Consider the following 11,077-nt stretch of genomic DNA (forward strand, 5'->3'; position numbering starts at 1 on the left):
TCTATTTTATAAGTCTTTTATTTTTTCAGCTAATTCCAGACTTAAGTTGAAAATAATAAGCACTGTAAGTTATGTAATAAATTTTTGTTTTCCTTTTCCTAAACACAGGCAGTCTCTCTGAGGATCTCTGAACAGAAAAAGTATTTTGATTAAAATATAAGTAGACCATTAGTAGGATTTAAGACTGCTCACTGAACAACTTTAAAAACAGCTTCATATACTTGAAAACAAAATAAAATATGAACATTAAATATTCTTATCTTTCCATGCTGATAATGGGAGAAATAAGTTTGCTACCTTTGTTAGTAACTACTTAGCCATCTAACACAGATGCTTGATGCTCAGAAAGTTATGATAATCTGGAGTAAATCAATATTTAACTCTTATAGAGAAATTAAATTTCAAGACATGGAATGGAAAAGCACATGAAAATTATTTATTTCCTTTGTACATGATGAAATCTTTGATTGAACTTCAAAACAAATAGCTGTGACTGAAGAAATTTCTGATCTTTGCACAGCCATTGCAACTTGGCTTCTCCAAAGCAAAGTCATGTCCCCAATGTTCACTGAGAGTGTGTAGTACCAAGCATGGATTTTTCTTGTCTAACATGAAGGTTGTAAACCAACTTTCTTTTTTTTTTTTTAATTTAATTTTTTTTTTAACACGTGAATACTAGTTTAAAAGCAGACAAAGTCTTTATTTTTGAAGTATGGAATGCTATATGGTTCTTCTGATATTTTGTGTGATCTTGATGACTTCTGGAAGGGGGATGGATGCATCTTGACTCTGGCAGGGAAGGTGATGAAGATCAGCCTCACAGACTGTAATTAGCTGGCATAAATACCTTCTTAAGAAAAAAGGATTTTCATTTGCAATCTTTCCAAGGAATTGCATAGAGAAGATCCTACTTCCTGTGTTAACTGACATACCTGCACTAAAAATTGGTAAACTCCTCTCAAAATCTCAAAATATTGTCATGGACTTTCCTATAACTGTTACAGTCATGAGAAGGACAGAGCAGGAGAATAAAACAGCTGTGGTGGAATTCATCATCCTTGGTTTCCAAAGTATTCCAGACGTACAGTTTATCCTCTTCTTGACATTTCTAGTGATTTATATTATAACCGTGTTATGGAATCTCCTGGTCGTGGTGCTGGTTGTGACTGATGACAACCTCCATAACCCCATGTTCTTTTTCTTGGGGAATCTGTCATTCCTGGACACTTGTTACACTTCCACCATTTTGCCCAGGATTCTGGGCACTTTTCTAACGGACAAATATGTTATTTCACTTCATGGTTGTTTCCTGCAGTACTTCTTCTCTGGGCTGGCAGGCGCAGAGTGTTGCCTGCTGACTGTCATGTCCTAAGACCGGTACACTGCGATGTGCAAACCGCTGCATTACACGGCCACCATGAACAGCAGGGGCTGCCTCCAGCTGGCAGCTGGATCCTGGCTCACTGGGCTGCTGGCTGGTGCCATGGTCACCTCTCTGATGTCACAGCTGACTTTCTGTGGCCCAAATGAAATCGATCATTTCTTCTGTGACTTTGCACCCGTGGTTAAGCTCTCCTGCAGTGATACCCACTGGATTGAGCTTGTAACATTCGCCTTGGCCTCCCTTTTGACACTACCACCATTTCTCTTGACACTCATATCTTATGTGTACATTAGCAACACTGTCCTCAGGATCTCATCCTCCATGGGAAGGCATAAGGCTTTTTCTACCTGTTCTTCCCACCTCACTGTGGTGACAGTTTTCTATGGGACCCTGATTGTTGTGTATGTAGTACCAAAACCAACCACATTTGGAAACCTCCACAAAGTGTTCTCTGTGTGCTACACAGTTCTAACTCCACTGGTCAACCCCCTCATATATAGTTTAAGAAATAGCAACATAAAGAAGGCTTTGAGAGCAGTTGTTAACAAATATGGTGGTTTTGCTAAGGCATGAACAAGCCCATGTCATGTGCATGTGCATGCTCATGTCATCAAGTGCAACTGAAATATCAGCCCTATAAAAACTTTTCATCTAGACCTAAATTTTTCTTTTCCCCTGGAAAGGAGACAAAGTTTCCAGCATTCCAAGAGGGTCATGTGAGTGAGCGCCCTAGCTGCTGGGTTGGTAAGGCAATTTTTCCCTTGCAGTAATGAATGTGTAAGCATTGCTATAGAAAGAGAAAAAAACAAACAAACCACAAAATGACATCCTTAAAAGAGGAGAGAAATAGCAGTGGTGTCTCCAACATTTCTATGCTTGCCAGGTCTTTGTAATTATATCTACATCCAAACTTTCTGATTCTCAGAAGTGCTTTCAAGTTGGCTCATTGTCTGGGCTAAGAAGAGGAAAAGTGATTAAAAGTGAGAGGAGGGTTATGAATACATTTAGCTCTGCCACAACCAATAATATGGGTCAAGCTTACAAATACAGAAGGTATAAAAGTAATATCTACTGATCCGTTATGTACAACAACACAAGACTTGTGTCTTTGGAACCAGCAGCACTACACGCCTGTCAGTGAATAAATGGTTTGATTTCAAAACACACACCAGTGTCATTTATGTGCACTTGTTCTCAGGGTTTTATATCATTTGTGACAAGAGCTAAGGGAATGTAGTTGTGTGGTAGGATGAAATTTAACTCTATCTTTTAGTTATAGTTATGGTGTAGCTTTGTGCAAACCTTTTCTCCTTGGTCATTAGTTACCTGAGTGGTCCAGGGACTGCCCTGCCTGTCTCAGCATAGATGAGACAATGGCCCGACCTGGGACATGGTGCTAAACCTGGAATAATTGATAGGTTTCATTTACATATTTCAATGTGTTAGTTCATATCCCGGATTGAAAATCTGTCTATTCCACTGACTTCCCCTGGCAGTTCCTATCAAAGAATAGATGGGAATCACAGAGGGAGGAATGGTCCCAAAACACAGACACTTGAACATAGGAGAGAAAAATTTTTATGCACAGTTAAGACAAAAATTAGCAGTGCTGGAATGGTCACAGTGGACGACAGAGCAGGTCCATGGAAGAACATGGAGAAAAACATTTTTTGGAGTCTCATCCTATCCACCTGAAGACGGCTGCTGCAAAGACAGAGAGTCTTATTACCACCTGGACCGGGGGCAAGGATCCTTTCTGGGGATTTTAATTCACCATCTGAGCATTACCCTTTGCAAAGATCCCCATAAATTATTATTACATTTTAACAAACATTCTGTGACCATCTGTGCAAAATAGTCAATGGAGGGTGTCCCGGATCTGTGTAGGATGGCATTAAGAGCTCATACAGTGTTGTGCTTTGTATTCATGGCTAGAAGAGTGTTGATAACTGTGTTAGGTTTATGTGGCAAGGTTGGGGCAGAAGTCGTAGGTGAGGCTGCAGGAGTGGCCTCTGTGAGAAGGAGTCAGGTGCAGCTCTCATGCAGGACACAGACAGCTCCAATCAGCTCCAAAACAGAACCATAGCAGGGCACAGCTGAGCACATCAGCCAAGCTGGTGGTGCCTCTGGGAAAACAAATTCAAGAGCAGAAAACCTCAGGCAGGCAGAAGACAAGGCATAAAAAGAGAACAAAAACCAACCCTGCAAACACAACAGTTAAAGGAAATGGAGGGATGGGAGCAGATATTTCCCTGCATCCCATGGAGGACACATGCCAGAGCAGCATGATGTTTCCTGAACGAACTGTAGGACATGGGGGGACCCCACTGGAAGAGGGGAAAAGCTGAAAAGGAAGGAGCAGCAGAGCTGTTATGGACTGAACATAACACTCCCATCCTCCACACCCACTGTGATGCTTGGGGTAGTGGTCAGAGTATGGTGGAGGAGTCAGGAATGAGGCAGTGAAGTTGAGCCTGGAAGAAGGAGAAGGAATGTGTTGTTCTAGTTTTTATCTTTGTTTTTCACTGCCCAAATCTTTTTTAACTGGATTTTGTCCCAGCCTTAGACACTCAGCCTGGGCAGTATCCAGCCCTTGGATATTCCCATCTCCGCTTGCCTCACACACACAGTCACACACTCACAGTAACGGGTGTCACAGGTGATGTCCAGAGCTCATGGGCTCTGCCCTGTTTGTCTTGGTCCTGCTGTTCAACCCTGCAGAGTACATCTGGTTTCCAAACAAAGTCATGGTTTACAAGTCCCTTGCCCTCCTCAGGCAGACAGGTTGGCCTGCCCAGTTCCTGGCACAGCAGCCACAGGAGGCTCCAGGAACCATGGTCCCTGCTCTGGTTGCTGGCACTCAGACAAGACTTTAATCTTTACCCAACCTTTCACCAGTCTCCACCTCGGAGCTGTCAGGTTTTCCTGTAGGGTTTCCCCTGAAATGAAATTGCCAAAGAACCCTTGTGACTGTCTTGGAAGGAGTCCTGGATTGTAGGAAAGTGCCATAGAGCCTGATCTCCCCCTTTGCATGAAAACACCAATGGAGTGTGAAAAGCTGTGGGAATCATTGCAAGTGCTGAAAGGAAGAGCCTGGCATTCTTCCAGGGAAAGTAAAATGTCTGAAGTAAGGATGGTGCTTGTTTGAATGAGCCTTGTGGTCTGGTGCTGGGAGAGGGAGGGGCAGAAGGAAGTGTGGATATGTGGTCAGTCAGGTGTCCCCGCCCATGGCAAGGGGTTCGAACGAGATGGTCTTTAAGGTCCTTTCCAACCCAAGCCAGTCTATGATTCTGGGATTCTATGAACTCCTTTTCAGCAGTGGAAGGATGTGCCCAGATTCATCTTGCTGAGTTTCGATCTTTCAAAAGCCATCTGAGTCTGGTACACTCTGCTCCACCCATGTCAAGGCAGAGAGGATGTGTCTTTGTTTTCATGAAGGTCTCCCTCCAGTTCATGCTCAGGTTCTGGTCCTCTGAGCACCCCAAAAGGGTGGGAGCACACTCAGTCTCTGCTTTACAGCAAATCAACCAGGTACCTACCTCCATGTCCCTGTGACTCCCAGAGCACTCAGTTCCCGGGAAGCCTCCAAGTAGTTGGTGTGAGTGGGATGGCTCAGGTTTGTTTCTCTCCATGCTCTGTGGTTGTCTGAGGGCTCAATCACCTCCCGTCTGCCTCCTGAAACATCCCAAGAGAGGCAGCACACATTCACAGTGCTCACCTTCAGAAGCATTGCCCCGGTGAACTGCAACACAACCATATCCACTCTGGCTCTTTCCATGTTTGGAACAGGAACATACAAGGGAGCACAGAACAATAATTCTATAATGGCATCATGACACAGGGCCCAGACATGTCCCAGCCCACGTGCTCAGTACTGGGTTGCACAAGCCCATCCAAGAGGTCACAAGCCTTGCAGAGGGTCTTCTCACTTGGGAAGACTCAGTCTCCTATTTACAGTTTTTTAAGCTTCCAACCAAGAGAGGAATTGTGGAGAACATCAGCACTTTGCTGGAAACATCAGAAGGCTGAAGAGGAGTCTGGGTTTGCTGAGGTCATGTTGATGAATGAAAAGGTGAAAGCTGAAAGAAGAGGAGTGTAGCAGGGGATTGCCGAAACTGAAATCAGTACACCATTGAAAGCTTAACAAAACAACATTTATTACAAAGAAATAGTAAACAAAACCAGAAACCGAGAGACAGGAAAGAGAAGGGAAACAAACCCCCAAGACAACACCCCACTCACTCAGGTGTTGCTTTCAAGGTTGTCTTACAGATCCCAGAATGCCAAGAATTCCCCATAGCAGAAGCTGCATCCTCGGAGCATCGGCAGGCTCACACGATAGCAGGCATCCCTGCAAGGGCAACACTGTCCTCCCTGTGAAGTTTGAATCCACTCCCAGCAAGAGCTCTCTGCTTTTTATGCAGTTAACCTGTGATGTCTACCTGGGCAGGTGTGGCCAGCACTGCCCAGCCAGAGGCCCTCGGTCCCTCCGCCGTGATGTAAGTGGTGCCCCTGCTGCACCTCGGGGAGTCTTTCCTAAATGAGTCTGGGGGCTTATTCATCCTCCTCCTCTTCACTTTTTTCTTCAAATGCCCTTGGAGGGCCGTCGGCCAATAGTGAGGCCCCAATTAATTTCAGTTTATACAAGATGCTTCCTTCAAGGACGAAGTTCTCGTTTATCAGTGCTTGTTTTCACATAACTTGGCAGGAAAAGAACAGACTCTCACAGGTGGCTGGGCTAAACACAGACCAAAAGTAACAGCATCTAATTAAGCACGAATACAAGGAGGGAAGCAGACTTTTTCCAAGGAGTCTGGAAAACTCACAGAGCAATTCCTCTCATAATGCACGTTAGGGCACATGGAGCAGAGGAAGGGGATGGCAACAGTCAGCAAGCATTTACCAAGTGTAAGCCAGGCTTGACCAAGGTGATTTGCTTCTCTCATTATTGCATTATGCAGGAAGGAGAGCAATGAGTGTCCTTTACCTTGACTTTAGCAAGGCTTTGGACATTGTCAGGACCCAGCATATTCTCCTCTGTGGGTTAGAATGTTATGATCTAAATGAACAACTTGATGGGTAAAAACAGGTTGGATGTTCATGCTCAGAGAGTGGTGGTGGTAGTGGTGGTTCATAGGCCATACTCTACATGGAGGTCTGTAACAAGTTCAGACAGAAAAGAAGCTTTCCAATGCCTGCAAGCTACCACTAGGCTCTTCACCGCAGCCAGCAGTGGCAGCATGAGAGAGAAAGATAATGGGTAGACAGTAGAAAATAAATTAAAAAGTCAATGTGTAAGAAAAAACTAAAAGTGTTTTCATGATGAGAAGAGTGAAGCATTGGAATGAGGTGCCCAGACAGGATGTCCAGTCTTCCTCCTCTGTGTCAGTGCCTTAAGTGCATTCCCCTTCCTGGAGGTTTGACTGGCTGGGCTCATGGCAAAAGGAGAGTCAGCAAAATTGGGGGCTGAGTTCCTTTCTACTTGAAACCCAGTGCTGCCAGGGAGGACCTCAGAGAGGCCTCAGGCAGGGCTGCTTTGAAGAGGACACTCTGACTCTGATCCTCACCTGAGCTCCAGCTCCAGTTGTGTCTCAGCCAGGCCTGCACCTGGCCATGGCCTCTGCTGATGTGGACCTGGGCCCATGGACTGACTTCCCAGCTGGACCTCAGACTTTTCTCAGCAAATGGACCTCTCAAATCATCTAGAACACAAGTGCTCGAGGATGTGAGGTTCTGAACAAGCCCAGATCTCTCCAGCTTCTGGAGGAGATGGTGACAAAAACCAGAGCATGTGCAATGAACTCCCTCACCAAGCCACAGTCTGGGGGTTGCAAATAAAAAAGCAGAAAATGACGCAAGCTAAGAGCAGGCTGAGGTTTCCTGTTTCAACTCCACACTACATATATAGAGATTGCCATTCTGTACCTGTCTCCTGCCTGGCCTCAATAACTGCTTTGGCTCCTCAGGACAGTGGTAGAAGATGCTGCTTCTCCTACTCCCAAGTGCTTTTCTCCTTCTACCATGGGCTGGGGCTGGTGAGTACACCAGGACAAGGACATGCAAGGGCTCAAATGGACACTGAGCAGGAAATCTCAGGAAAAGTTCCTGCCTTGTCTTCTCTCCTATTGCTGCACTCCTACTCTCCTCTTTCTCAGCTCAGACTGTGCCTGAAACCAGTGATACATCACAGGGATTAGAGCTGTGCCCTTTGATAACATTTCAGTCATCCAGAGCCAGGTGTGGTCAGTCCTCCCCAGGCAGTGCTGCTTGTCTTTCTCTCCATTGTGCACCAGCAAGGCTTTGGACAGCCCAAGGAAGGAGAGTTGTGGATATCATTTGCATATGATGTTAGAGGAGGTCCCTCTCTCCTCATTCCTACCAGACTTGGTTGGAAATATTGGCATATGTGATATTAACACTTCTCATCTCTCTTCCAGGAAGGATCATTGGAGGAAGGGAAGTTAAGCCCCACTCCAGGCCCTACATGGCTTACTTACAAATTGAAAGTAGCTCAGATACTAACAGATGTGGAGGGTTCCTGATTCGCCCAGATGCAGTGCTCTCAGCAGCTCATTGTGTGCATGGAAAAGGGTAAGACTCTGTTTCTTCTGTGTGGGATATTTCCAAGTCTCACACAGTCCTGAAGGGCCCCAGTCCTGGTCTGGGCTGAAAGAGTTCTCTGTGTCTCCTCAGGCAGAGCAGGGATCTCTATGAGCTGAGCTCCCCCTCTGAGTTGCAGGAGTTGTCTGCCAGGGGCTGTGTGCTCCTGGGGGCAGGAATGCTCAGCAGTGATCTCCTGGTTCATGGCTCCTACCATGGCTCAGAGGTACTGCTGCAAAAGAGGGGTCAGTATGTCCCATTCCCTGCTTCCCCTTTGTCTTCAGAATGGGACAAGTCAGACCTATGTGAGTGTGTGGGGAGGGACCCTCAGTTGAACAGTGGAAGGAACCCAGGTTACAAAAGGGAATTTGCTGAGAACGAATCTCTGGGGAGGTACATCCCAGCGCCATCTCCCTCCAACCACCTGCCACGGGGCTGTGCTGCTCTGGCCAGTGCAGCTGCAACATGTTGGTGTTTCCTGGCAGAAAGGTGAATATCACTGTGACCCTGGGAGCCCACAAAATAAAAAAGAAAGAACCGAGCCAGCAGAAGATCCGAGTTGGATGTTGGGTCATCCATCCCAGATACTTAAATTATAGATCTGGAAATGACATCATGCTGCTGAAGGTATGTTCTCACACATCTTTGCTGCCCAAGGGATCTTCCCCTGCTCACTTCACCAAACCCATGAACTTGTTCCCATTCCTTTGTTGGCTCTAACCCCATGTTTTCTCTGCTTAATAGCTGAAGAAAAAGGCCAAGATGACAAAGTATGTGAAACCCATCTCCTTGCCCAGTCACAACGAAACTGTCACACCAGGAACTAAATGTAGTGTGTCTGGCTGGGGCCAGACATCGGTGACAGGGCATAGGACTGATGTGATGCTAGAGGTGGACCTGGGGCTGCAGCGTGACGAAGTGTGTGAGGGGTCTTTCAAAGGCTACTGCTGCCAGTCTATGATCTGTGCCGGTGATATGCGTGGCAGAAAATCAACCTACAATGTAAGTGTTTGGATGGGGCTGGGACCACAGTCAGTCGTGTTCTCAGGTGAGGGTCAAAAGGGCAGTACAATGAACCAGATTCTTCAGCAGAATGTGCTGAGGCTCCTCACAGCAGATCTGAAGCTGATGTGCTCCCTGAGCTGGGGTGCACTTGCCCAACTCTCAGCATCAATTTGCCTCTTTACTCACTTGGGGATGTTCTACCCATCCCAGCCAGTGCCCCAGCAGCCTGCAGAGCTTGTGTAAATCCTTTGTCATATCCTCGCTGGAAGTGTTCAGGTACTCCCCCGTGTCTAAACTAGGATTAGATCCTTCCTTTCAGAAAGGTTTTGAATCTCAAATAGCCTCCAGTCCTGAGTTGCTTCCCAGAAGGGCTTAGAGGAGTAGTGAGGCAGCTACAAACCCTGCAGAGCTGGGTCTGGAGAGAGGGAGGGGGTCAGAAGAGGAGGTTCTTCACATGGGGAGAGGGAATTGGAATAGTTTGTTCCTTAGGGCAGGGAGAGCTGTGCTGTGACAGGGCTGACCCCTTTCACTCCTTTCACTCCACAGGGGGATTCTGGAGGCCCATTAGTCTGCAATCGGAAGGCTCATGGCATTGTTTCTTATGGATATCAAAATAAACCCTTCCCTAAGGTATTTACCAGAGTCTCCTATTTTGAGCCCTGGATCAATGAACAGCTGAGGAAATTTGCAATCCAAAAGGCTTCCAAATGCAACTAAAACAGAGTCAGAGATGCCTTGCCAGGCACATTTTCTGCACTAAGGAATGTCCCCTGGCAAGGTGAAAATGCAGGTCCCAAGCACACCCAGTTTCCCATTGTTCCCTTCCTCCCACTGCTGCCCAACAGGGCCACCTCCTGCTCTGCTTTCTGCCCATCAATAAAAGCTTCTTCAAACTTGTTGGTGTGTGCTGCCTTCTTGGGGATGGGATGCAAAGCTTGAGCATGAGAAGGAGGAGATGACACTCCTTGGGAGAACCTGAGTGGGACTGTAGCTGGGACACACAATACAGATCTTTGTCCCTGAACTGCTGCAAATGCTCTCCCTTGTCTCCCTCAACCTCTTGCACTCAAACCAGCAGGCAGAGACAGCAGCCTTGCCAAACCATTTATTCAGCCTTTCAGAAACAGAAGCTTCTCTGCCTTCAAGGGGGGATCATGTGGGTTTCTATTGCCAACTTGAAACCATCTCGGGATCCTCAGACAGATTCAACACCAGCCAGCCTTACCTCCCATCTTCCCTTTCAACCCTCTTGAACCTCAGATGAAGCATTTTCTCTGCACCTGTAAAACGCCTGAGGGCTGAGATGCGGAGGTTTTCTCCTATGGGATCAGCTAATCAGACCTGGCTGGGCCTGGAGGTGCCCTTGTGGTGTGGTGACAGGATAGAGAATGTCAAATATGGCCCAGGCAAAAGCAGTATTGCAGAGAGACAAGCCTGGTCAGTCATGCCAGGGAGAGACGCATTTCTTCTATGCAACTTTTCCTTTATGATCATTTATCCATGATGTGGACAAAGGGATAGAATGTACCCTCAGCATGATTCCCGATGATATAAAACTGGGGGCACAGAAACCTAAAGAGGTGCAACAAGGGCAAGTGTGGGGCCCTCCACCTGGGGAGGGATAACCCCAAGAACCTACTAGAGAGCAGTTCTGTGGAGAAAGACTTGGGAGTCTTGGTAGATGACAAGTTGACCATGAGCCAGACACATGCCCTGGAGGCCAGGAGGGCCAATGGGATCCTGGGGTGCATCAGGAACAGTGTGGCTGCAGGTCAGGGAGGTGATCCTGCCCCTCTACTCGGCCCTGGTGAGGCCACATCTGGAGTACTGCATCCAGTCCTGGGCTTCTCAGTACAAGAAAGACAAGGAACTACTGGAGAGAGTCCAGTGGAGGCCACAAAGATGATTAAGGGACTGGAGCATCTCTCTGATGAGAGAAGACTGCAGGAGCCAAGCCTGCTCAGTCTAGAGAAGAGAAGACTGAAAGGGGAGCTCATAAATGCATATAAATATTTTAAAGTTGGGTGTCAAGAGGATGGTGATTTGGCCAGGACAGACCAAGATACACCACAATCTGACACATCATGC

The 11,077-nt window shown here is 46.8% G+C and overlaps 2 protein-coding genes across 3 annotated transcripts; both read left to right on the forward strand.

Moving 5' to 3' along the window:
- The first annotated feature begins 1,006 nt into the window (after positions 1 to 1,006).
- On the forward strand, positions 1,007 to 7,090 carry LOC113980306 (olfactory receptor 11A1-like). Its single transcript, XM_027707531.1, is given in 3 exon segments — positions 1,007 to 1,924; positions 5,986 to 6,000; positions 6,980 to 7,090. Coding segments are annotated over 3 exon segments (1,044 nt in total).
- On the forward strand, positions 7,031 to 9,868 carry LOC113980305 (mast cell protease 1A-like). Of its 2 annotated transcripts, XM_027707530.1 has the most exons (5): positions 7,036 to 7,419; positions 7,822 to 7,975; positions 8,470 to 8,611; positions 8,729 to 8,986; positions 9,536 to 9,868. In XM_027707530.1, the coding sequence occupies exons 1-5, from the start codon at positions 7,365 to 7,367 to the stop codon at positions 9,704 to 9,706; spliced, it is 780 nt and encodes a 259-aa protein (XP_027563331.1). In that variant the 5' UTR covers positions 7,036 to 7,364; the 3' UTR covers positions 9,707 to 9,868. The 2 variants fall into 2 exon arrangements, with proteins under 2 accessions (XP_027563330.1, XP_027563331.1); XM_027707529.1 differs by having other exon boundaries at positions 7,031 to 7,419; positions 8,729 to 9,626.
- The last annotated feature ends 1,209 nt before the right edge of the window (positions 9,869 to 11,077 follow it).

This window comes from Neopelma chrysocephalum, unplaced genomic scaffold, assembly GCF_003984885.1.
Source record: "Neopelma chrysocephalum unplaced genomic scaffold, ASM398488v2 Primary Assembly neopelma1_93577, whole genome shotgun sequence".
Lineage (NCBI taxonomy): Eukaryota > Metazoa > Chordata > Aves > Passeriformes > Pipridae > Neopelma > Neopelma chrysocephalum.